Here is a 27,287-nt window from a genome sequence, read left to right on the forward strand (position 1 = left end):
ACTGTTCTCTGGATTCCAAAGTGGCTTAAAGGGAGGAGACTCTCCATCGGCCATAAGGGATGTACCCAAATGGGCTCATTGTCCAAGACAGTGAGCTTATAATGCAGATGTTGTAAAGCCTATGAATCTTGCTACTTGTACATTGAAGCTGTGATCTTCTGTTCTTGACAAGGTTGTGTATTCCAGGAATGGCAGAGCCCAAACGAGAGATGTGCTCATTCCTGTCTTCTTGCCTCTGAAGAATATGTAGGAAGCTCACACATGTGGTGCTGATGGAGGAGGGCGTGATGTGCAGAAAGGATGAAAGGCTCCTCTGTCTAAGCTGTTCTGTGCTACTAAACATTTCTCGTCCATCAACTGTACATAGCTACATATATGTCATGCTGGGCAGCCACGGCAAACAAAAAGACAAAGGGGGCCACGACTGTGGTTTTTGTTGGGGCTTCCATCTCTATGCTGTTGGGTCACATTTGTCTTCAGAAAGCAAGCTCTGTCTCATCTTGGGAAAGGCGGCCTGGGATTTCACCTGGCTGGATTCTGTGTGTTGCTGAGGGAGGAGCCTCATGAATAGTCACAAAGAGTTGGGCTGACTCTAAGTAGGTCATTGCTGATTATTATTATTATTTTTTTCCAAAAGGAATCCACTGCCAGTATATTCTACTTTTTCAAATTTAAATAGATTGGACGGTCAACCTGGTTTGGGCTTAGATACAACTTCCTTGGCCATGAACCAAGGGGAAAAGCATACAGCTTTTGAGACAGAAAGATGACCATTTTCAGGTAAGGAGATGGAGGCCTGGAGTTGTGAGTCAATGCTAATCAAGGACTGAGCCAGAGGTAGAAACCTTAGTGTGCTGGCTCCCAGCCCCGCACTTCCTCTTCAAGACCATGTAGCCACTGAAAGATCTTCTGCCTACACGGACAATGTAAGGTCAATCCTCACCAACAATATGCTTTCTTGATACCTGGGATTGGAGAGAGGAAATATCACATTTCCAATTCAGAGCTGCTCATTTTCTTAACCTGTATGTAAACAAATTCAACATTCAAACCAGGTGTTGCCTGATAGAACAGTATTGTAGGTAGAAGCTCTTTGAGAAAAAAAAAAAAGCCTCTTTACAAAGCAAGGACACAGATGACTGCAGCAGCATCTAACTAGTGGATGAAGGCAAAGGGGCAATGGGCAGCCTTTAATTATCCCAACAAGAAGTCAGTATTGATGATGTTTCATTACAAAGGAGAAAGTTGGGCTCACTTTAGGTATGAGTGCAGTCCCTTCTTTCCTTCCTTCCTTCCTTCCTTCCTTCCTTCCTTCCTTCCTTCCTTCCTTCCTTCCTTCCTTCCTTCCTTCCTTCCTTCCTTCCTTCCTTCCGTCCTTCCTTTTTCCCTCCCTCCCTCTCTCTCTTTCTCCCTCTTTCTTTCTTTCTTTCTCTTTCTTTCTCTCTCTTTCTTTGTTTCTTATTACAAATTATCTTCCTATAAGTAGGAAAGTTTGAGCAGACAAAAAGCACCAATCTGAAGTTTAAAAAAAATGCATCAACCTGGAGAAATAGTCATTTATCAAATGGCATTGCTTATCTTGGGACAACAAAAGCATCCTTCACAAATAAAGTCAGAGAGTGGTTTTAATTTACCATTTACCAATATATTTGTATGTTCTTTTCAAGAGAAGGGGTGAGATAGACATAGTCCTGGTTTTCCTCAATGCAGGCTTAGGTACAAAGCAATGTCACTTACCCAGAGTCCATATATTGAAGTGAAAATGGAATTTCATGAAGCAAATATAGTTATAGGATGGTAACTCTGGACAAATTTTATAAAAGATGAACTCCAATTGCCTCATTTCACAGATAACAGCTCTGAGCACTAGGGAGAGAGGGAGGGATTGGCTTGGCATTTGCTTTGTGTCTTGAGCAGTCACATCTAGTACGGAAGTACTCATTACTCAGCTATACTCACTCCCTGAGACAGGATGGTGGGAAAGACACCCCACCTTAGCCTCATCATTAACCAAGAAACCCCAAGCATGCTGAGAGAAAAGCTCTGGAATTATTTGGGAATTCCTGGAAGAAGCTGTGCCCTCTCTCCTGCATCCCAAAGCCCACTCTACAGCATCTTGAAAAATGTCAAGGAACTGCATGGATTAGGTTAGCTCTGGATGACCCTGGGTAGAAACACATTCAGTTTCCTGCTGACACCTCACCAAGAAAGTGATTTGATCAGGTGACTCTAGGAGAAATTGGTACTGATAGTGTCCAAGGCAGATTTGTAAGTATCAGACTTAACACATAATGATTCTTGGGAAAGCCATTTAAATTTCTGAGACTTTAAGTGGATAAATGTAGGTAAAGTAGTATAGTACTTGGCTCATAATAATTGCTCATTCAAATTCATATGTTAGTTTTAGTTGTTTTTTTTTTTCTTAATTAGAGTCCTGTGAATACATGAACCCACCCACCTACCCACACGCAAACACAAGCAAACACACAACCATGACCCCATGCATAAGTGTGGCTGAAGACACCCTCATGGGAACTAGCTCATTGACTTCCAAATTAAAGAGTTAAGCATTTGATTTGGTCTGTTCAACATTAGGGGTATCAGCCAGCAAAATCTGTTGAGCTTATCATTGAAAAATCCTTTCATTCGTTACTGTGGTCATAATACACAGTTACCTGGCCAGGAAAGAGTACACCTCGCAGGGATCTGCTCACTGCACATGTGCCTGAGCTCTCCCTCACTTTCTGCCTTCTTCAAGAATTCTTCCCTGATTGGTCCAACCAGAAGTGCTGATTCTCCCCACCTGATTTCCTGTAATTTTATAATCTATGTTCTTCACTTTACTTTTGTATTTACTGTGTTATATTGTTTATTTCCTTTTGGTCTTTTTGTGTGCATATGTATATGTTTTGGGGAATGGGGTTATTCACTTTTGTTATTCACTGTGTAACTCACTTTTGTATGCCCATAGTGCAGAGCATGGTGCCTTGTACATAGAATATGTTCGCTAAATATGTGCAATAAAAAGTCCTTTGATTACACCATGGCTTGATATTGGCTTTTCCACTTCCCAAATGAGCCAGTTCTTAACTACTGACCTAAATGGAACTGACCCATTTCCATAAACAGCACCTCCTTGACCTTCATTGCTATAAAACCCGTAACAAAACTGCCTCCTCACTTACCTCTCCTTATTGTCTACATTTCCCCTGGAAATATCTAAATGAACGTTTGCTTTAGATCTTTGGGGAAGGAAGGCATGTGAGTAGACAACAGTAGAAATGGGATGTGTGGGACTGTTCGGTGGTTAGCAGAACAATGCAAACTGGCTCCCCTGTCCAAAGTCAAATCGTGTGCTTTCCCCACAACTGGACACAGTGTCTTCTGTGTCTGAATTACCACAGCCATGTAGTGGCTCAGTGAGAACTCCTTGTCCCGGTCATTACAAAAATAAAACAGAAATCTCTGTTGCTAGGTTAGGAATTAGACTAAAATGTATGCATCAGTTTATCAGCCAATTTCCTCCAAGTTCAACATCAGAACAGGCAAAAAAAAAAAGTACCAGCCTTTTAAAATCATCAACAGTAGTGGCATAACCTTGCATTTTATCACCCTCATTCCAATTATCCCAGTGCAGCAGATAGAAGCAGAGTCTCATGCGATCATCTGAGATAAGGATGAAGAACTGAAAGACAAACAAGTGACTCACTTTAATGGATTTGCTTCAGACAGGAGAAACCTGTAATCTCTCTTAGGCGTGCTTCATGGACCCATAGTGGAGTGAATCACAGACTTGCACAAGCCTTGAAACTGTGGGCAACTTTACAGTTCTCAGATCGGCTTCTTGCAACAGGCAGTCAGTTCTCACTGGGCCCCTTGGACTCCCATTTCAAAAATGGAGAAGACAGATCACAGCCACTGACCAGGGACTGTGCGAGGTGCCACGTGATGGTGAGGCATCATGCTGGGGAGCTGAGCGCTGACCTTCCTGCTGGGTGATTCTCCACCTCTGGGCTGCTAGATCTACTTCCTGGATGCCGTGAGTAGATGTCCCACACCAGCATCATTTTCCTATTGAAGAAAGGCTTGTTTTTGCACATATTCCAGGAGGGGGAAATGTGTGATATATGATGGTATTTTCTGGAATGCTTGATTCCTCCGGAAACTTGTCTAACATGATTTAGAAATTGGCCAGTTCAAGGTTGGAGTATTTCCTACGTTTGTTTTTCTTTAAGAGTCATTTGTCAGGCTTTAATGGCTCACTCCTAGGAGTGAAAATGCAAAGTATCTTGTCAGGCAAATAAACTCACTGTCCCTGCATTGTCCCCTTGCTTGATAAATTTCAATACCTGTCTTTTAGACTGAATGTAAAGCTGGATGTTGTCTTAAAAGTGTTCTTTATTAGTTTCTTCTTTTAGTGAGCCTGACAAAGCTATCATTGTATCAATTTAAGAAAAACATTTCTCCAGTTATTGCCAACACATTTGGCATCTTCCCTTGTTTCAAGTGGCCAATTCTATGCCACTTGAAGGTCTATATTCCTTATACTCTGAAGACAGTTGTGAGAGCTCTAAAGTGTTGCATCATTAGGTGCTGTTTGTTTGTTTGTTTTTCAGTGTCAGCACTCCATGAGTTTTCTTCATGGAGCAGAGGCAATTGCTGGGCCTATCAATTTCTTTAAAATTTTATAAGTATCAAGATAGTTGGTGAGATATCTGGATGTCTTCCAGCTCTGAAATTATGTGATTCTTGAAACCTATCAGAATCTGAATCCAGATTCCAATTTTTAGAAGAGATGCTGGGCTACAAACAGATTGGCTGGAAGCCATCTAAAATAGCCAAAGATGAGATGTTTCTGATTCTAATAGTTCTTTTCTATCTTTCTTTCCCCCAAGGCTTTATGTGAAGCATTTCATCCATGGCAAGGGAGAACTCTTAAGGGTAACTACATAGATTCTACTATGAGGGCAAGAGATACTGGGCCTTAGACACATAAACAACTCGTTTATCCATCTGATGTTATAATCAGAGTTCTAATTATACTACTGGAACAGAGGAAACAGACAGTTATAGAATTAGGGGAACAACACACACACACACACACACACACACACACACAGACACACCACCCCCCCAAAATGTGGGTCACTTAACTTTTAGGTTCCTTGCCCTCTAGTTAACCTCTTTGAATTGGTTGTTCCCATCAGACAATGGTCTGGCCTGGGAGTATGAGGCGAGTCGCCACCTTGAAGGCTGGCAAAGAAGTGAGAAGAGGCGCTCCCTCTCACCTTGTGGTACAGTTCGGGGGAGAGGAACCCTTTGGGAAAGTATTTCCTTGATTCACAAATATTCTTGGCCACTCACCTTAGGGTGTTTTGCATGAACACGTTTGCGAGATCACACCTTCCTATGCATTCCTTCCTGACTGATTACACTTACAGTTCCCGGCTGACCTTTTTAAATTTTCTTTGGGAGTCCCGATGTCAGGCCACACTCAGCGTGTTCAGATGGGTAGGGAGTACTCAGTCTGTGTGAGTCATCCCCTACAATTCCATCTGGCATGTTTCAGAAAGAAGCTCCAGTTCCCAGACAGACTCACTGTAGTTTTAAATTCCAACTCATTCAGAAAATCTGCTCCGGGTACAAGTAAGATGGGACAAATAGGAGATGGTGTTTCAGAACAGCTGGGGTCATCTGGGTCTGTCCGGAGAAACAGGGTTTTATTAGTTCTGACTTACGGAGACAGTGTGGAAAGAGACACACGCATTGTTATGACACCCTCTTGTGCCCATGGCGGACATCCCTAACTGGGCATGGCATTATTTCCTGCTCAATTCTTTTTCACATAAGGCTCCAGGCAGTACAATAAAGAGGAGGTCCACAGTAGGACTGGCATCTACTTAAGTCACCAGGTTCCAAAATCATCTAGAGTTGCAAATGTGCTCACCTGCCCCTCTGAGATAGAAAAGTTGCCTCATGATTTTAAAGCAAAAACTTCAGATGCCGATGTCACTCTGCAGGAATCATTTCCCAATTCATTCACTTATACAACAAATGTTTACTGAGTGTCTATTCTGTATTTTATCCTCTGCTGGGTGCTGAGGCTAGAGAAACATCAGGTGTTTACATTCTGACTAATGACAACCTGACTTTTTTTTTTTTTTTTTTGGTCTATTTCACTAGGTGTGGCCTAATTTCTCTCAGGCTCTGGGGCGAAGAGCACAAATTGTTGTGCTCTGTTGACCCATTGTGATTAGAATTTAGGCAGCGGTGTGAAAGTCGCTGATTACTGTAAACTTGATGGAGAGGTAGATCCTTAGACACATTCACCCTGGGACAATCAGGTCCAGCTGTGTTTGCCTGTAAGTCTCTGAGGCCAGCAAATGTTATTTTCTTTGTAACGACCAGCAAATGTTATCTTTTTCTTTGTAATGACCATGTTAGAGCAGGGAGCCTGGCCTCCATTCAGCAGGCTTGAATTGCTTTTTAGTACTATGTGAAAAACAAAGGTGAATGGTAGTGGGTAATTAACACTTTTATAATCATGCACAGAAAGAGGCGGGTTATGGAAGTGGAGGAGAAGGAACCTGGGATATGACTGTTTCAGGTCCCGAGAAGCTGCCATTCTAGGTGGCTTAGTTGCTTTTATCTCTGAAATAAATCATCCTGCAGACACCTTGGGAAGGAGATGTGGAGCTGACCTTATTGGGTGACTAGTATAGCAATTGGAGGGAATTTATAAATGACTAATTCTTTATTTACCTTCTTGCCACAGATAGCCTCACGCAAGAGTTCTTTTGCTTCTTGTTTTCTCTTTCACTTTTTAATTCTTCGTTTCTGAAACTGATATCTTTCTTGTGGTCACCCAAGCTTTGCTGTGAATGACTTAAAGAATTCCTATGAACATATCAGCACAGGGATGGGCATTAGGTAGATGCCCAGCAAATACATGTGAAGCCTAAGTCTGGATAGATTAATGTGTTTCCCTCCAAGATAACATATTGTGATGGAATAGCAGCTTGAAACTCCTCGAGGCATTTCTGATTATCTATTTATTTTTAGTTTTTGAGACAGAGTTTCACTTTTGTCGCCCAGGCTGGAGTGCAATGGTGCAATCTCAGCTCACTGCAACCTCTGCCTCCCAGGTTCAAGCGATTTGATTCTCCTGCTTCAGCCTTCCAAGTAGCTGGCATTATAGGTATGCACCACCATGCCCGGCTAATTTTTTTGTATTTAGTAGAGAGGGGGATTTCACCATGTTGGTCAGGCTGATCTCGAACTCCTGACCTCAGGTGGTCCACCTGCCTTGGCCTCCCGAGGTGCTGGGATTACAGGCGTGAACCACTGTGCCTGGCCTAGAATTTCCGATTATCAAGTGAATTGGTAAAACCCGGGTGAAGCAGTCTTCTTACTACAAGAAATCTCAGAACCTTTGATATGTGTTCATGCCTGTTTGTGTGTGTGTCTGTGTGTGTGTTGGGGGGAGTTGTGGCAGTGGTGTTACACATCGTTTCCCAAACTGATATGACCATGGAACCCCTTTGTCTTTTATGAGACCAGTCTTCCACAGAAACCCATGTGAGGACACAAGGCCTTGGTCAAATACAGTAGACACAAAAGCCTCCGTTGTTTGCCACTAAAAGTAGAGCAGGCCCCCTCCCCGAATTCAAAGAAAATTAGGTCAGTCTATACAAATGCCCTCAAGGTTAAATTTTTCTTCTGTTCCATTTTCTTTAACCTTTTTGTGCCTGCTACAAATGGTTGGCAAACAAATGGTGGATAATATGCATCAACCTCAAACATAAATATGTCTTGTTCCAGCATTATTCTGTCACGATTACTGCTTGCCATTTTTGTTTCCCCTCACTGGGTACTAGAATCTTGATTTAAATGGTGACATCTCTTCCCAACAAAGTGTTTTTCTGCCACCAAACACAGAGGGTTTATAAAGGTAGGGAATATAAGAGAATACACAATTTTGTTGATAAACTGAACACAATGTAGAACCAGAAGTCAATAAATGGAATAAAGGTAATTTAAGGAGAATATGCTTGGAACAAGTCTGGATTCTCCACATGGGATAGGATCTAGCATTGGCTCCCCACTCCTTACCAGAAGCTGGTATGTCCCTCACCTGGGTGAGTTAGCCCCCAATCAGGCTCCCGTATGAAAGCTTCTTCTTTAGGTACTGACCATGGTTTGCTTACACCCGTCTGGACAATTCTCACTCTTCTTGTTACACTTAATGTAATATTTAGGTTTTGCATGCTTATTCTTTTCTTTCCCTCATCCTTTCAGGAGACCACTCACTACATATAGACATGTGCTAGGTGCTGGAGATATACTATATTTGTATTTACTGAAACTTTTCAGTTTGGAATGTTGAAAAACTCCAATTCACTTTAATTATTAAGTCTTTATCAGTGGTAGATCTAAGGACGTGTGTTTCCTCCATTACGTTCTATAAAATATCAACCATGGATGAATTAGGAGGATAAATTTTGCTGCCAAAGCTGTTAATAAAATTTTAAATTCTTCATTCTCAGAACCCTTAAGCTCTTCTCTGCAGAGGACTCTGGCTTTTGGCCTCAGCTACATTAGAATTCCGATAGGAGGGATCCCATTCAACTCTTTCTGGTGAGAAGAGAACAAATCAAATTAAGGCTAACCTGAAAACGTCTATCTAATCCATCCCTGCCAATCAAACTGGGCTAAAATAAAAATGCTATGATTCCTCTTGGGTAATGTCACTGAATATTCTCCCCCAACATTTGTAATAACGGAAGGAAATTTATTATATAAATTACCATCCCAAATGGTATATAGTTACATATGCCAGACTATAGTAACATGAATGATCAAGCAGCAAATTAATTAATCAAAACCTTCCAGCCAATTGTGCTTAGTTCAAATTCGTGTATTTTATGGTCACGTTTATGATTTCATATTACATATATATTTTATGCTAGTAAAAATTTTTATTTATATATATATGTAATGTATCATTATTCAATATTGTTCCACAAAGAATGATTTACAGAAAATGTCATAGCTGTTGGATCCTTTACTCCCTGAGCACGTTCAGGAGCTGTGTGCAGCTGGAGGCCTAGCACTAGTTGGAGAGACATTTTTAGACTTCACAAATGACATCACATCATTATGCCAAATGTCTGACTGTCTTTCAACAAAGTTAGCTTTAAGCAAAACTCCTGTATTAAAGGTAATGGACAGTAAATATGACCCTTCTCCTGAAGCCTCAGACAACAGGTGCTGTTCTTTTTCTTTTTTTTTTTTTTTGAGATGGAGTTTCACTCTTGTCGCCCAGGCTAGAGTGCAATGGCATGACCTCAGCTCACTGCAACCTCCTCCTCTCGGGTTCAAGCGATTCTCCTACCTCCCAAGTAGCTAGGATTACAGGTGCCCACCACCATGCCTGGCTAATTTTTGTATTCTTAGTAGAGATGGGGTTTCACCATGTTGACCAGGCTGGTCTCGAACTCCTGACCTGAGGTCAGCCTCCCAAAGTGCTGGTATTACAGGGATGAGCCACTGCACCCGGCAGCAGGTGCTATTCTTCACAAATGCCTCCTTTATCTCGCCTTCACCCATTTTAGTGCACATTTCTGACCATGATCTGAAATGTGGAGAGGAATTGGGTTTGCCTTAAGCATCGGTCCTATTATTTGGTCCTGAGAATAGGTTTCTTTTTTCCTTGACACACATACCCTGTGAAGGAGACTTCAGTATAATTGTGAAGGCTAGCAAAGAGAAAGGATTAAAGTGATCACTTTAATGAGAGAAGTGAACAATCTTCAGGTTGATAATCAAAATGAATCTTATAGTCTGTATCTGCTTTTCAAACTGTAGGTTACAATCCATTAGAGGCTTGTGAATTAAACTTAGTGGGTGACAACTAGTATTTGAGAGAATGTCAAACAGAATAGAGAAGAATATAAGATAAAAATATTGGACATATCAGAGTTCTTGCTTGTAGGTAGCAAGGGTAAGTATTTTTACATAAAAATCGTAAATATAAAAATTATGTTTTTTTGGTTTTATGTATAGACACTGATATACGTACATAGATACATATCTATGTATGTCTGTACATAGTGAGTCATAATATAAGATCTGTTTTTTATTGTGTCATTGTCAAGGTTTTGTTTTTGTTTCTTCGAGACAGAGTCTCCCTCTGTCACCCAGGCTGGAGTGCAGAGGTGCGATCTCAGCTCACTGCAACCTCCGTTTCCAGGGTTTCAGCGATTCTCCTGCCTCAGCATCCAGAGTAGCTGGGACTACAGGCGCCCGCCACCACACTTGGCTAATTTTTTGTATTTTTAGTAGAGATGGAGTTTCACTGTGTTAGCCAGGATGGTCTCGATCTCCTGACCTCATGATCCGTCCACCTCGGCCTCCCAAAGTGCTGGGATTACAGGCGTGAGCAGCCGTGCCCAGCCTGTAAAAAAATTTTGAAAGCCAAAGTCATACATGTGAAACATATGGATACTTTTACAACAATTTATACTGGTTCTTCTGGTACTTTCTTTAGTGATGATCAGTTAAGCATCTATCCTAGACAATATTCATACCGCAAATTGCTTAGTGTGCCCATTCATCAATTTACGGCCTACATGGAGACTTCTTTCTACCCACACTGTAAAATCATGAATTCTGCATTCATAATCCCAGCCCCTATCAAATCCATTACCACACCTTGCCTGTCAATGCTGCCATGTTCTCTTTCCTTTGCTCAGACTTGCTCTGCCAGATGATATTGTAAATAAACATACCTTCCCCTCTGTTCATTGGTTAGAAACTTTAAACTCAAAGATAATTTGGAAGCATTCCTGTAAGTGCCTGTGGCTTGTCGTCTCAGCTGAAGGCTCACTGGACTCATGAAAGTCCATCTTATGTTTGACTCTACCCAGAAAGGGTCTGATATCAGATCAGTGAGCTCTGTCTGCTCCCTGGTCACCGATTGCCTTATGGACCTAGTTGGATCAGGACCTAGGTCATCTCTACTGGATCATAAGGGAATTTATGTTTGCCGAGGATAGTCTTTGCCTGGCTGTGTTCACTGAATGTGATGTGTAGGTGATCTCTCTTCTCACTGTTGGTTTGACTTGTCTGTGTTACCCACTGAACATCTTTTACAGGAAAAATAGCATCTTTTATTTCTGTCTGCTCAGCATCTGGTATAATTTCTAGCAAATGTGTGACACTTGATAAATGTTGGTTGATAGAATGAATGATCATCTACATTTTATGAAATGGATGAAAAATAGGCTAGTTCATCCATAGTAGACATAAGATTGTAGTATAGCTCTTGCTGATTCTAAAATCAATGATCTTTTTATTTTGCTGCATCTGGATTTCCAGGAAAATCATTTTAAGGAACTTTATTGCCAATAAGGGGTCTGAATTGCCACTATCCTATATGAAAGTGTCATAGTAACGATCATGACGATGTTGATAAATCTCAACTGTTGTAAGGTTTTTTTGGAGATTTGGCTTTGAAAGGTAGAACTCTCAGGAAACAGGCAAGAAACAGAGATATGGCAAAAGAATAGAGAGTTATCTTCCTGTGCATCTACTTTCTCTGTATAGTAGTGTATCCATCTCTAAGAGGGAGTCTCAGAGCTTGCTCCAGCAGCAGATGATTGGATTTATTAATTTTACTTTAAGTTACTTGTCTCCATATGCCTAGACAGACAGTACACTATAGGACAGTGGTTCTCAACTGGGGGAGATTTTTCCCTCCAAGGGCACATTTGACAACAATTGAGGGGGGGTAGTGAGTGCTACTGGCATCTATTGGGTAGAGGCCAGGGATGCTGCTAAGCATCCTACAATTCACAGGACAGCCCCCAACAGCAAAGAATTGTCCAATCCAGAATGTCAATAGCACCGTCACAGAGATATCCTGTTACAGAGATGAAGAATGGCTGTCCAGCTGGACCATCTGGGTTGAACTCGTGGCTCTACCACTTTTTATCAGAGTGATGTTGGGTTCATAGTTGCTCAACTCTTTGTCCCTTATTTTCCCCAGTGATAAAATGAAGATAGTAATAGCATCTTACATCATAGGATTAAAGGAGTTTATGCAAAGACAGTGCTTAGAACAGTTATTGGCAAATAGATATTCTTGATAAAAATGACTATTAAATAAACTTGTTAATTAAATAATAAGGAACGATGCTTTGGTGAAACTACATCCTTTCTGGTTCTTCCATCATTCTATCTTCTTCTGTAGAAAAGTTAACAGTTGAGAGAAATTATTTTCTTTTGTACATTTTAGCTGGCTTGAAAATAGATACCGATGTGCTTTTCCAGGGCAGGCTGCTTTGGCGTGACTATCTCAGAGTATCCGGTGGGTTCACTAAGGGGTTGGTTAGCCTGATAAGTATTGTTAGGTGTGTGAAGTTGTCACCTTCAGGTGGGTATGCCTTCTTTCTCTATTGCAGGTGAAGATCCTCATGTATGAAAATGAAGTCCCAGGCAACCATGATTTGCTGCTTAATGTTCTTTCTGTCCACAGAATGTTCCCACTATAGATCCAAGATTCACCTAAAAGTAAGTTTGATCTATTCTTACGTGATCCAAAGAGAAATCTCTCAGTTGCCCTTGATGGCAAGACTTCTGATAAATAAGATGACATTTAAAATACATTTTCAAATGGTTACAACTTTACTCTTGCTGATAGTAACTTTCTAAAGAAGGGAACAAAGAAAAGCTGAGAGGTGGCAGGGACTTGCCTGGAGAGTGACAGTACAGTAGAATAATCACATTGCAATGGGAAATGTAGATAGAATGTGGATAGACTGCTGCTGAGAGAAGAAAGTACTTGCCTGGCAGTTGAGCAATGGAGAGTCAGATCTTAATTTTGCTTCCCACTAGTTGCACAAGTTGTTTCACTTTTCTGAGTCCCAAATTCTTTATCTATAAGATGAAGTTTTTAAAGATATTATTTATAGTCCTTTATAGATAAAAGAGATTTGTGATTCTATTATTGTGACCTAGTGATTATTCCTAGTATCTGTTCATTTCTGTCTTCTAAGGATCTACAGTATCTGGTGGACCGCATTAACTTCATTTCATCCTTACAGTTAATACAGGCAGAGAACAGATTAGTGGTTTAATTCTCATCTCTGTGTTCTCCCTGGATGCTTAAACTTTTTGAAAGACGTAGCATCTCTACTAACTTCACCTAGAAAGGCCAAGTGACCACCATCAAGGTTCTATCCCTCGTCGGAGGGCAGTGCATTCTCCCTGTGCTCTCACCCACGTTTCCTTCAGCAAGTTCCTGCAACACAAGCACATGGATCTGCTGCAGTTTCCTTTCTAGTCCTGAACACATTTTCTTTTCATATTCACATGGAGCCTCTAAGCTGAGATGAGGGAGCACAGTCCCACAGTAAAGAGGACCTTTGGGAACTTATATTTTTCAGGCTGGAGATAAACTTCAAAGCCCTGAAGGGAAACCCAAGACTGGAAGGATCCAAGGTATGTGGCTATAGAACGGTCTTCATCCATTTGAAGACAGGAAAGAATAAAGGAAGGGCATTGGTGTTGCAAGCTTGTCCCCAGACCACAGGCTTTCCAACTGAATAGCAATCTCCAGTAAGTTCTCTATGCTTACCAGTATTGATAGATTTTCTTACATTTATACCATTACCAGTGGCATAATCAATGAAGGGAGTTAGCAAATATTCACATGTGCTCTAGAATAGTAGACAAGTACGCACTTCCAAATCCCAAAGAGAAATCTGTTCAAAGTAATGAGTTAACAGGAGGCAGAAAAGGAAAGAGGACAAGATTATTCCTTCCTTCCTTCCAAGATATTTTCAGTGTGCTTAAATGTATGCAACACTCTGGTGCTGAGAAGTCTATTAAAGCACTATAAGATGGACATCATGGTGATGAGACTGGTCACTCTCAGGAAGTGAGAAGTAAACTAAGGGGGTAATCACTAGGAGTACTTCAGTGAAATCATGTGGTTCTCACTCACATAGTAGGGAATAACTGGATTCTGCACAGTCATGGCCAGGTGGCAAATACATTCTTATGTAGATGTGGAAGTGAGAAAGGAAAGCAGAGAGAAAGGTAACTGACATTTACTGGGCATTTAAGACAACTTGAATCTAAGTGTTGTACAAAATGCTGTCTCATTCCGTGTTTGTGACAACATTATGGCATCATATTTAAACTATATGGAAGAAGAAACTGAGAACCACTTTGGTTAATGAACTTGAAAAAACTGATGCAAATTTTACAAACAAGGTTTGATGCAAATTTTGCAAACAAGGTTTGGCAAAGCTTGTTCCCTTTCCCAGTGAATTCAGTCATCACAGAGCTGTCCAAGCCACAAAAGGTGACTCTCAGGCAACTGGTTACCTCATTTTATTGATTTGAACACCCTAATAGCTCTCAGCATCATTTGCTTTCCATTTTCCCCGGCTGCTATCTTAAGGCAATTCTCCTGAGAATATTTCAACAGTCTCGTTCTTCCTATCTGAAGTGCATTCACTCTGACCCATGGGCCAAATTTGGCCTGCCACTAGTTTTGGTAAATAAACTTTTTTCGGAACATAGCCATGCCATTCATTTACATATTGTCTTTGGCTGCTGTCACACTACAAAGGCAGGGTTGAGTAGTTGTGACTAAGACTCATATGGCCTGCAAAGCTGAAAATATTTACTCTCTGGCAAGAGTTACTATATTTAGCAAATAAAAATATAGAATGCCTGATTAAATTTGAATTTCAGATAAACAATGAATAATATCACACGGGTCATACAGACACCAAAAACTTATTTGTTGTTTATCTGAGCATTTACAGTCATTTATTATTTGCGGATTCTATATTCACAAATTTGCCTAATGCTGAAATTTATTTGTAATCCCTAAATCAATACTAGCAGTGCTTTTGTGGTCATTCACAGACATGCAAAGAGCAGCAAAATATTGAGTTGTCCAGTGCATATGTTTTCAGCAGGGGCTGGACAAGGCGATGCTTTACCTTCTTGTTCTAGCTCTCCTACTATAAACAACTGTGCTTTCCTAGTCTACGTAGCATCACAGTTTTTTTTTTTTTTTTTTTTTTGCATTTTTGTGCTTTTTATTGGTGATTTTGCTGTTTAAAATAGCCCCCCAAACATAGTCCTGAAGTGCTGCCTAGCATTCCTAAGCCAGAGAAGGCTGGAATGTGCCTTATGGGGAAAATGTATATGTTAGATAAGCTTTGTTCAGGTATGAGTTATAGTGCTATTGGCCAAGAGTTCATTGTTAATGAATCAACAATATATATTAAATAAGGTATCTTTATATAGAAACACACATAAAACAAGGTCATATATTGATTAGTTGATGAAAATGTTATAAGCAGAAGCTTGTAGGATCCTAACCTTATATTACCCTAGGAGCAATTGTTCAGAACACTTAGTGTTCATGGTGACTTTACAGAACATAACTCCTGTGGATAATGAGAATCAACTGTGTGTGAAAATAAAATTGACATTTAACTGGGATTCCCATATTTTACCTGGCACCTCCATTTATGTGTTCCTTTACATAAAAGTTTATGGACTCCTGCTCTATGTTATCATCAATTATCTTTCAAAAACAAGTTCAATCATGTCTTCTGGTAACTCCCACATTAGCATAGCATTCAAGGCCCTGCATGAGTTAACCCCTGCTTTCCTTCCCACCCTCATCTCTTGCCACTCCCCCTTCAGGTGCTCTGGACTAGCCTTTCTGAGTGACGTGAAATTCCCCTTTCCACGTGCCGTTCACTCTGCCTGGACACCAGCTTCACAATCTACCTGGCAGCTCTTACTCATTGCTGTGGACCCAGTTCAATCCAATTGCTTCCTCTGAGAAGCAATCCAAAAATCTCCAGAATGAATTCGATGCACCTGTCAGAGTGTGGAAATCCTAATTGGGCTCCTGTCTCTCTCTGTCTCTTTTTTTCTTTATAGAGAAATGCGAAGGACCTTGCATCTCTTCTTCCAACTGCAGCCAGCCCTGTGCTAAGGACTTTCATGGAGAAATAGGATTTACATGTAATCAAAAAAAGTGGCACAAATCAACTGAAACATGTACAAGCCTTTCTGTGGAAAAACTCTTTAAGGTGATGCATTCACAAATTATTGGTGACAGAAGCCAATCCCCCAGGAGAAAGTAGAGGCATTTTTAATGTGATCTGTTCAGTATGACAAAAAGTCTCAGATCTGCACTTAGAAAAATCTACAGAATGGGTTAAATTTGTTTCTTGACCTTCTTTCCTAACCCACACTCTCAGGTACTCTCCCTCCTCTCCACATGCTCTCTATTTCTCCTGCTAAGAAACTTTTCTTGAAAAAAAAAAAAAAAAAAGATATGAAACTAATTTATGCTATTGTGTATATGATTGCTTAGAGGTTACATTTTAGCTCTAAAGGTGGGCTTGTATGCCTCTTGTGATAATCAATTAATCAACTAAATGTGCCTAGGATCAAATTTATTTTGATATCTCTTTTTTTTGTTTTTGAAATGGAGTCTTGCTCTGCCTCCAGGCTGGAGTGCAGTGGCGCAATCTCGGCTCACTGCAACCTCCGCCTCCCAGGTTCAAGCGATTCTGATTCTCTTGCCTCAGCCTCCCGAGGAGCTGTGACTACAGGCACCCGCCACCACACCCAGCTAATTTTTGTATTTTTAGTAGAGACGGGGTTTAACCATGTTGGCCAGGATGGTCTTGATCTCTTGAACTCGTGATCCGCCCGCCTTGGCCTCCCAAAGTGCTGGGAGGACAAGCGTGAGCCACTGTGCTGGGCCTTGATATATCTTTTTAATACTTTCAATCTCTTGACCAAAAGAAAGGAGAGATGTGTGCTCGATCTAGAGGAACAGAATTGAATGCATACAACGCGTCCAGTTAAAGTTAAAATCTCTTTTATATCCTTCCAGGTAGCAATTATTTTCTTCTACCTCTCCTGCAATCCCATGGAAGCACATGGATGTCTGCATTTTCTAAAATTTTAACAGTGGTTTTACAAGGGGATTGCAGCTGGCTTCTCTGTCACTTAGCCTAGGTAATCACATAGAAGTCCTTGCAACTATGGTCGCACTCAAAAGTGAATGAAAGGAAATAAATCATTGCTTTGCTTTATTCAAAGCACATTCTGAGTGAATCTAGGTAAAAGAATCAGAAAATGAGCAGATCACCTCACCTCTTCTAGCTAGTAAACTCTGAAGTCTGAAATTGTCATTCCTTAGCATTCTGTGTTTGACCTGCCAACCTCCCAAATCCACTCCCCCGTGAAATTCCATGTGGCTCTTCTTTCCCTTCTCTGTAGAAAATTATCTTGTTATAATACTTGAGTTAAAAATCACTGTCCTGAAAGCAAATTCCAATAGTAAAGGTCAATATCCTGGTCCCTGGTAATTTGGGTGAAATCCCCTGACTCTTTCTGATCCCACTGTATCCTCTCCACCCCCCTCTGCATCGAAACCACTTTTTAGGACTCTTTGGTTCTCCATCTACCTTCCCCAGGTAGATTGTTTGTGCTTTAGCTCCTTTAGTCTGATACATGGTAGGTACTTAATCATTTTTGTTTTAAACAGGACTCAACTGGTGCATCTCGCCTTTCTGTAGCAGCACCATCTATACCTCTGCACATTCTAGACTTTCGAGCTCCCGAGACCATTGAGAGTGTAGCTCAAGGAATCCGTAAGAACTGCCCCCTTGATTATGCCTGCATCATTGACATTGTGAAATCATCAGAAACGACATCAGGAAATATTGCATTTATAGTAGAGCTATTAAAAAATATTTCTACAGACTTGTCTGATAATGTCACTCGAGAGAAAATGAAGGTATTCTTTGTTAATCATTAAAAAATGATGTTTTTCTTAAAATTTTCATTTGAATAGTTTCAAATGTACTTTCCAGGGCAAAAACTACAGTGACAGCAACCATCACAGCAACAGCAGGCATTTCACTTCGGTTTGGGATATTGATTCATTCTAGTTTATGGAAGTTTTCAAGTAGTTAAAACTTTTTTAATACCTATTTTTGTACACACTTCATATTTTCAAGAAAATATCACATAGTCTAGCGATGGCTGTGAGCAAGACAGAATGTACATTAGTGTTTCTAAATTATGTTCTTTAGAACAGGGGTCCCCAACACCCAGGCAGTGGATTGGTACCCGGCTGTGGCCTCTTAGGATCTGGGCTGCACAGCAGGAGGTGAGCGGAGGGTGAGCGAACATTACCACCTGGGCTCCGCCTCCTGTTGGATCAGCTGCAGCATTAGATTCTCGTAGAAGCACGGACCTTATTGTGAGCTGGCTATGAGAGGGATGTAGGTTGTGTGCTCCTTAGGAAAATGTAATGCCTGACGATCTAAGGTGGAACAGTTTCATCCTGAAACCATCCCCACCTCTGCCACCCAGAGTCCATAGAAAAATTGTCTTTCACGAAGCTAGTCCCCAGTGCCAAAAAGGTTGAGGACCACTGCTGTAGAACATAACCATTCTGAGAAACGTTAATGGAGATTCCATTTTTAAAAGGGAGATCTGTAGCCCATCAGTTGTAGGAGGTTCTGAGTTAAACAAAGTTAGGCAAGTTTCCATATGGCAGGACTTTTCAGAGCCTTTAGTATCCTAATCAACTTTGGAATTCTTTGTAAGGCAGAGGGAGATAGGGACAGGGTGTGCAGTCTTTCTCAAGCTTAGATGACCAGAGAACATATCTCTACTCTCCTCCATTAAACAATCATTAAAATCTCATGGGAAACTTGGGTTCTACACACTGCAGTCTGGAAATGCTGCCCTGCGTGCAATAATAAAGCAGGTAAACCTTAGCTGTGATTTTTTTTTTGCATTATTTTACTTTTCTTCCCTCTGTGTGGCCTTACTAATGCGGATTCTAATACATAGGGAATTTGAAGAGAAATATGCCAAATAAGATTGGGTAACTTGATCTTTAGAAATTTCAGGTTTTAGAAATCAACTTTGTACAACAATGCATAAATCCTTAGTATAATGTTCACCTTTCTCCATTGCAGAGCTATAGTGAAGTGGCCAACCACATCCTCAACACAGCAGCCATTTCAAATTGGGCTTTCATTCCCAACAAAAATGCCAGCTCGGATTTGTTGCAGTCAGTGAATTTGTTTGCCAGACAACTCCACATCCACAATAATTCTGAGAACATTGTGAATGAACTCTTCATTCAGACAAAAGGGTTTCACATCAACCATAATACCTCAGAGAAAAGCCTCAATTTCTCCATGAGCATGAACAATACCACAGAAGATATCTTAGGAATGGTACAGATTCCCAGGCAAGAGCTAAGGAAGCTGTGGCCAAATGCATCCCAAGCCATTGGCATAGCCTTCCCAACCTTGGGGGCTATCCTGAGAGAAGCCCACTTGCAAAATGTGAGTCATCCCAGATGGGTAAATGGTCTGGTCCTATCAGTGGTTTTACCAGAAACGTTGCAAGAAATCATACTCACCTTTGAAAAGATCAATAAAACCCGCAATGCCAGAGCCCAGTGTGTTGGCTGGCACTCCAAGAAAAGGAGATGGGATGAGAAAGCGTGCCAAATGATGTTGGACATCAAGAACGAAGTGAAATGCCGCTGTAACTACACCAGTGCGGTGATGTCTTTTTCCATTCTCATGTCCTCCAAATCGATGACCGACAAAGTTCTGGACTACATCACCTGCATTGGGCTCAGCGTCTCAATCCTAAGCTTGGTTCTTTGCCTGATCATTGAAGCCACGGTGTGGTCCCAGGTGGTTGTGACGGAGATATCATACATGCGTCACGTGTGCATCGTGAATATAGCAGTGTCCCTTTTGACTGCCAATGTGTGGTTTATCATAGGCTCTAACTTTAACATTAAGGCCCAGGACTACAACATGTGTGTTGCAGTGACATTTTTCAGCCACTTTTTCTACCTCTCTCTGTTTTTCTGGATGCTCTTCAAAGCACTGCTCATCATTTATGGAATATTGGTCATTTTCCGTAGGATGATGAAGTCCCGAATGATGGTCATTGGCTTTGCCATTGGCTATGGGTGCCCATTGATCATTGCTGTCACCACAGTTGCTATCACAGAGCCAGAGAACGGCTACATGAGACCCGAGGCCTGTTGGCTTAACTGGGACAATACCAAAGCCCTTTTAGCATTTGCCATCCCAGCATTGGTCATTGTGGCTGTAAATCTGATTGTGGTTTTGGTTGTTGCCGTCAACACTCAGAGGCCCTCTATTGGCAGTTCCAAGTCTCAGGATATGGCCATAATTATGAGGATCAGCAAAAATGTTGCCATCCTCACTCCACTGCTGGGACTGACCTGGGGTTTTGGAATAGCCACTCTCATAGAAGGCACTTCCTTGACGTTCCATATAATTTTTGCCTTGCTCAATGCTTTCCAGGTAAGTTCCAAGAGTGAGTCATTTCTGTGTTACTCTGACTAGACCACAAAAAAATGGCTATGATTTGAAATTATAGAACACAAAATATTCTCTCCACTTCCTTTTATATCTTAGGGTTTTTTGGCTATGGCATCTCTGACTGTATTGATTGTCAAGTTGAATTTAGCTGACCAGGGTGGTTGGGTGGAAATCTCCTTCCTTCTTCCTCACTGATGCACCTGTATCCCTACTAAAGTTGCAATGTTAGAAGAAGCTAACCTTCACTTACAGAGGACTATTATTTGGTCAGGGATATGTGAGGCTACATATCATGCCTCAAAACAAGCATATTTTTTATCCTTTCTCCAGTGGTTTGGGACCTCAGTGAGATAACAGTCGCTTTCTATATTATGAAGTAATGGGCCTTGCTACTCACTTTCGCTGTTAGCCAGTCAGGAGTTCTCATACCTCTTTCCTGCTAGTCTCTGTGAAATAAACATAAATTGTTATTTATAGAAACAGATCTTGCCATATGTTACCTGATCTTGGGAATGCCACTTTTCTCTGGGCCTCAACTATTTGGTTCTTACTATTTGGTTCTTTGCAGTAGAATTTTCCCCACTACTCTTTTAAATAATGTAACTAAACAGCAAAGTATTCCTATTAACATGTCAGTATCATTCTGTTTAAAAGCATGATACAAAATAGAAAGCAGACTTTAAAGAAATGCCAACTCAGATCAATTATATATCTTACTCATAATTCTGTAATAACTATGGAGCACATTTATTCTACTCTTTCTGTTGCATTGCTTTACAGTGAAATCTTTGACATGAAGGATTTTTTTTTTTTTTTTAAATCAAAGACTCTGGGACTTTTGATAAATTTCCCCACTCTTGAAGTTACTCTGTTGAGTAATGATCTCATCCTTTCTTACTTTGCAACTTAATTAAACCCCAGGAAATTTTGCTCTGTATTTCTTTTTCAGTTCACTTGTGTTTCTCTCTTCTTGATAGAAAGAAAAATACCCAAATGCTTTTAGTTATATACATTTCTCTTTTCTCAGCAAGCTCTTCCTGTGACTTAACATCTAAAATTTTAATCTGATGAGTATTTCTTCACCATGAACTCTCCTTAGATTGATAGTGAAAAGACCCTAGCCTTATAAATCTCTGTAGCATTCTCTTTCTTTTATGTAGAAATGTTTTTTTTTTCCACCAGCTTAGAGGCCTTGGCTGTCTATTTACCAACTTTTAACTCCAACTCAAAGTAGACTAGAATAAAAGTTTCGTTTTCTTAAGACACCTTCCATGATTGTGAATTTGAATTACAAGTTTCTGTCACATGTTACTGTTATCATGAGTAGAAACAGCTACTTCAATATTTGGGAAGAAAGTAACATAACTGCATAAGGCTGAAAACTATCCTACATCTACAGCAATTCAATAAATATCAATAACCCTCCTGCACATTCCTATGCGGGTGATGATCCTCTTCCAAGGGTGGGGGCAGACTCAAAGGAACACTCATCAGTGCATTTTTATCTGCATTAGTGGAAACTGAACTTTCTAATGTCCAATAACTGCCCTAGGAGGTATCTAGAAGAGTGGTATGACAATAACAGCTGAGATATTTTTCGAAAAACCATCCCTCATGAATCTGTTGAATTTTGCCACAGGGTTTTTTCATCCTGCTGTTTGGAACCATTATGGATCACAAGGTAATTTGAATTTGCTTCCTCCTTATAAATGGTTTTCATGTGGCTGGGGGAAGCAGGAGGATGAAGCAGTTTTGATTGGAGAGCATACTCCAGGGGAGTTGAGTTTGTGAGGATGGTTCAAGGAATCAGCTGTGAAAAGGAGAAAAATACACACCAATATTCTGTCATTTCTTGCTCTTTATCAAGTCAATAGGAGGCTGTGTGCAAGTATTGCTGGTGAAAAGAATGGAAATTATAATCACAATTTTAGTCCTAATACCAAATCCCAAATCTAATTATAATTACACCCTAACTTTTATCCAAATCTTGTTACTTGCCCGTCACTATGCTAAGTCCTCTGATATTGCTTCTGCCAGGGTTACTGGTCTTAAAGTTTCAGGACAGGCGATTCTGTTGTTTCTTCCAACATCTGTGAAGTACTTCTCACTGTCATTGCTTCTTTAGATAAGAGATGCTTTGAGGATGAGGATGTCTTCACTGAAGGGGAAATCGAGGGCAGCAGAGGTAAGCCTTCCCCTTTTAGTCTCAGCCCTGGAGGGTCCGTGTCCTTGCTGGTTATGCAGAGACAAATACCATAGCTCAGTACTCAGGATCTGTGGGCAAAGAGGATCAATAAAGCATACTTCATTCATTCATTTCTTCATTCGGTAAATTTGGAGTATTCTGCTAAAACTGAAGGTCAGTGGAATATACCCTTCAAGAGAATGTTTCATATTGGATGTATTTCAGCTTGACATTTGAACCCATCAAGATGGGACCACATGGACTCAGGATCATAGATTCATAAAATGTGAGAGCAGTGAAATGAGAAATGAGTTAGAAATGAGATTCTAGTCCAACCCATTCATTTTACAGGTATGGAAATCAAAGCCCAGAATACTTATGGGATGGGCACACGGCCACCCAGCTAATCAGTAGCAGAATCACAACAGGGACCAATTGGCATTAAAATATCTTTCCATTCTCCTTATTTGAGACTCATTTGAGTAAACCATACTCTCTTGGATTGGAGTATCTATGTATTTAGAGATCTTGAAGACTTTGGGCCTGGCTATCAGTCTCTTAAGGCACCAAGTAAAATTGCTGATACTACTTTATTAATTAGAAGTTATTTGTTTAACCTACAGATTCACATTAGGAGCCCGTTCCTTAAAAACAAAAACTTTTTGGATACATTGATAAGTACCATTTATATTTAGATAGCATTGAGTGGGACTTTTAGTATCATACTTTATCTATTCTAAGATAGGCATTTTCTTTGTCTTTTAATGTTTCTGAAATTGGAATGTATCTTATATTCAATGGCATGTCATAGTTTAATTGGAAAGTTTTGTTTCTTTTTATTTTTTAGCAGAACATAAAAATAATGATGTAGCTTACACTTAGATTCAGTGAAATATGATAATTTAGTTCTGTGTAGCTATATCAGTGTGGGTACTCCTTTTCATGTATTCATTTTCACATATTTATCTCTAGAGAGGGATATACATTTTGCCAATATCATTACTCAGTACCACTACTGTTATTTTTACCCCACTTAGAATGCATCACTTGGCCCAACCAATGGATCTAAATTAATGAGTCGTCAAGGATGAAATGTGAGTATTAAAAATACAAAGAGAAATTTTACTTGCAATTTGTATCAATCCACCAACGCCCCTTGTGACCATGCTGTTGCCTGCTACGTGATGCTGGAATGAGGTGGGAGGGGAACAGGGGGACATATTTTTCAGAGAATGGAAGCATCTTTATTGTCTAGCACATAAATGAAAATATGTACATTTTCTTTGAAACCTATGTCATCTGGGCTTACATGACCAAACCCATGACACCTGCTGTCTACAGTGCTCACATACCTTAATTCCATCTTGTCAGTGAGTAGTAACACTCATAATAGCCCCATTGTTGAAAAAGAACACTTGATTGATTGGAATCACAAAGCAACAGGTCTGTCTTTCCTAATGAAGTGGAACCCAGAATCATTCCTAAGGGGGTGTGGGTGGGGTTGTGGCAAATTAGCTACCTACTCATAGCCAACCCCTGAGACATATTTCTACACAGGTGAAACCAGGGGAGAACACACATTAGGCAGCCAGGAAGCAGGAGAATAAGTCACAAAATGGCAGCCAGAAGCCTGAGAGGTACTGGGGGAATGTGGGCAGGGATGATCAACCTTGGGAATGGGTTTGCTTGGAGAGGTTTCATGGCCTTTCTGCATTGTTATAGAAGGGTCTCAGACTTTCAAACAAAATACCATTTGGCAGCAGCCACATCCTTTTTATGTTTCTTTCCCTTTCTGAGTCATGGCCCATATATTGAGCAATGGGCCAAAACAAGGGGTTGAATCTCATGGAACCAAAGACACTCTGAGTTGGAAAAATCTTTAAGGGACATCCATGTTACAGACCCTACAAACCGTATGCTGTGCTGGTATGGGGCACTGACATACAGTCCCAGGGAGAGGGAGAGAGAGGTAGAGGGCTCTGTCATATACATGGAGTGGCATGTGTGAGTGCTAGGAGAACGGGGAGAGGAAAACACAGGCCTGTTATCTTTAATGATTGTCCTCCTATTTGGAATTTTATAGGAGAACTTTACAAAGGTTGACCCTCCTGCTCGCTGCCCATTTCCTAGTCTGTCAGCTTCCTCTGGGATGAAACATCGCTATAACGTTTCTTAATTTGCCACTAATAGAGAGTCACTAATTCAAATGACCTATTAAAAACACAGCTGGCCTTTCTATTAAGGTCCTAATTAAAGAACCGCTTGTTTTAGGTTTATCAGACTGTCTCAGGTGGAGGAGGCCCTGCCTTTGGGGGATACTGTGTCCAGCCTTTCAAGGGAAGAAGTGCGTAGTGAAGGCCTTATCTCCAGCTGGCTGGGGATCCTTGGTTGGCTGTAGTCTCAGTTGGAGAAACACAGTAGAAGGCAAGATCAGGAGCTACACTACTTACTAGGGTTGGGGATGTACAAAGGAGTCTGCCAGTATCAGAAGGAAGTCCAGGAAGGAGGTGGAATACCCTCACAATATTCCCTGATGAAGTCTTCATCACATAATTCTCTATCAAGTTGCTGTATTTTTGAAGCTGCATGAGGTAGGCGAGGAACTGAGGATTAGATTCTTTTAGCAAATCCCTTGCAAGTGGCTCTGTGCCTATTGAATTTTCTTAGTATTGGGGCCTATGCTTTTCACATCTGGACACACATGGTACCAGAAGGGCTCTATAATCGCAGCTGGCATCATGGTAGACCATGTTGGGGACCCAACAAAGATTACAAGACAGGGCTAAGAAATTCACACTAGATGATCCTCCAAAGTCCAGAGTGGAGGGTGGCAGCACCAGGGGGTCTCTCAGCAGAGAGAGGGGCCCCACACACAGGGTTCAGGGCAAAACCCCAGGCACACTGGGGGTGTTAGGTAAGCACCAGGAGTGGTGGTGGTCCCGGGCAGGGCTGAAACACGGGGCAAGGCAGTGTTCCAGACTTTCACCAAGAATAAAGGATCGAAGGTTGACATGGTCTCAAGAGGAAGGCAGAATTCTGGGAAACGGGTCGAGAGGTCAGAACTGGACTTGCAAGGAGAATTGAGGCTTCCAGTGTTGGGGGACACTCCTCATATCCCAGTGATCGCAGGTCAGAATTGTTCTTAGAAACAGGGTTGAGACAGGTCTGTCAGGTGGTCCCAGGGTCGGGGAAGGAGGACTGCAGAGGTGGAGAAACAGGGAACTTAGCTTTGGGTGTAGATTCTCATTGGGAACCCCATCTTGGGAGGCAGGGGAGAGAGGGCCATGGCATTCTGTCGGAGGCCACAGCTCCACAGCGCCCTCTGTTGTTCATATCAAGGGCAGGACAAGCCGGCTGTTAGATTCCAGGGGCACCAGAAAGGCTCTGGGCTCCGCCAGTGTCTTGCACGTATTTGTTTATGCCTGTTTAGTATTGGTTTATCACTAAAAGGATACAGAGTTTTTCACTCCACAATGATAAATGAGACTGGTTGAGCATATACCCCGAGGGAAGCAACACGGTTTACAATGTAAATTCACAGCAGCAGAGGCATTCTAGAATCCAAGTTCAGACAGCAGAGGAGGAGAGAGGGCACTGAGCACCGCGTTTAGGGTGGAAAGAGCAGCCCAGAGAAGGCAAAGGGCACCAAAAATTGCAGCTGGGAGAATCGCCTTTTTACGTCTGACCTTGAAGAAATTACTCAACGGCTCTGTGCTTCATTTCGTCTTCGGTAAAGCAGAGTTAATAATAGTACATGCCTCCCAAGATAGTTTCAGGATTAAATGAGCTAACACGTGAAAAACCCAATGCTTGCTATTAATTGTTTTTCAATCATATTTCCCAGGCTGCCCCATTTCTCATGGATGTCCTGAGACCAAGAGGGGAGATCCAGGAGAAAGAGGACATGGAAAGCAGGCTGGAGAGAGGAGGAATGGTCATGCTTCCTTGGAAGACTTTCTCTTCTTGTCAGGAGTGACTCCCAAGCTCTTGGTTGGCCGAAGAAAAACTGAGGATATCATTTGCTGACTGGGCTTTAGGGAGCGTGATTTATGGACCCTTTGACCTACCCGTGCCCTGCAAGAGGCTGGCTTATTGGTCAATCTTGGCTAGATTAACAGTCAATCTGCAAGCCATTTTATGGTCTCCCTGGCCAGCTGGGGGCTGTAGGGCCCTGCTGGGCTTGGTCGTCTTTCACTCCTGAGGCCTGCTCTGTGGCTCCATAGCTCAGTTCTCCATCACTCTGCGTGGATCCTGGGTACTTTGGACAGTGAGGGTTAGAACCAATTTCAAGGGTAGGGTTGGGGGTGGGAGTGGGAGTGTGGGTTGGCGGGAGGAACAATGAGTCTACTTTGGAGACAATTAAGTCATGGTACGTTTCCTAAAGATAGGGAACAGAAGAAAAGCAAGAGAACTGTTTAATATGCTGATTATTTTAGTCTATTTTAGACCTTGAGTAAACTGATTTAGCTTCTAGGATCTGAGTTTCCTTATTTGTGAAACAGGAAAAAAAATTCTTGTAGGTATTACTGTTTGTGTGTTTGTGTCTACTTGCACATGTTTGTGTTTGTGTATGTGTGTCTTTTAAAAATACTATATATAAAGAAGATTCTGATGTTATGTTAGACATAAAAATGAATATATGTACCTTTCACAAC

The 27,287-nt window shown here is 41.2% G+C and overlaps 2 protein-coding genes across 3 annotated transcripts in view; both read left to right on the top strand.

Annotated features, from left to right (window-relative positions):
- The window catches only part of LOC116459803 (adhesion G-protein coupled receptor F2), a 41,513-nt gene extending 38,472 nt beyond the window's left edge, over positions 1–3,041 (top strand). The window contains exon 10 of the mRNA XM_032140525.2: positions 187–3,041. The gene's annotated coding sequence lies outside the window, so the exon portion shown is untranslated. The remainder of the gene's footprint in view (positions 1–186) is intronic.
- A 783-nt stretch (positions 3,042–3,824) lies between these two features.
- Positions 3,825–27,283, top strand: ADGRF4 (adhesion G protein-coupled receptor F4). 2 transcript variants are annotated; one of them, XM_032140682.2, is made up of 10 exons: positions 3,825–4,039; positions 12,465–12,573; positions 13,449–13,503; positions 15,979–16,130; positions 17,603–17,854; positions 19,050–20,429; positions 22,087–22,128; positions 22,573–22,632; positions 23,670–23,726; positions 26,477–27,283. In XM_032140682.2, the coding sequence occupies exons 2-9, from the start codon at positions 12,481–12,483 to the stop codon at positions 23,721–23,723; spliced, it is 2,088 nt and encodes a 695-aa protein (XP_031996573.1). In that variant the 5' UTR covers positions 3,825–4,039; positions 12,465–12,480; the 3' UTR covers positions 23,724–23,726; positions 26,477–27,283. The 2 variants fall into 2 exon arrangements, with proteins under 2 accessions (XP_031996573.1, XP_031996574.1); XM_032140683.2 differs by having other exon boundaries at positions 3,825–3,951.
- Positions 27,284–27,287: the final 4 nt, after the last annotated feature.

Source organism: Hylobates moloch, unplaced genomic scaffold (genome assembly GCF_009828535.3).
Source record: "Hylobates moloch isolate HMO894 unplaced genomic scaffold, HMol_V3 SCAFFOLD_20, whole genome shotgun sequence".
Lineage (NCBI taxonomy): Eukaryota > Metazoa > Chordata > Mammalia > Primates > Hylobatidae > Hylobates > Hylobates moloch.

Bases quoted from the DNA above. Each gene is read 5' to 3' on its own strand.
- ADGRF4 (XM_032140682.2), top strand. From the start codon at position 12,481: ATGAAAATGAAGTCCCAGGCAACCATGATTTGCTGCTTAATGTTCTTT. The intron at 16,131-17,602 runs GTGATGCATTCA...TGTTTTAAACAG, and splicing joins CTGTGGAAAAACTCTTTAAG to GACTCAACTGGTGCATCTCG. The intron at 17,855-19,049 runs GTATTCTTTGTT...TCTCCATTGCAG, and splicing joins TCACTCGAGAGAAAATGAAG to AGCTATAGTGAAGTGGCCAA.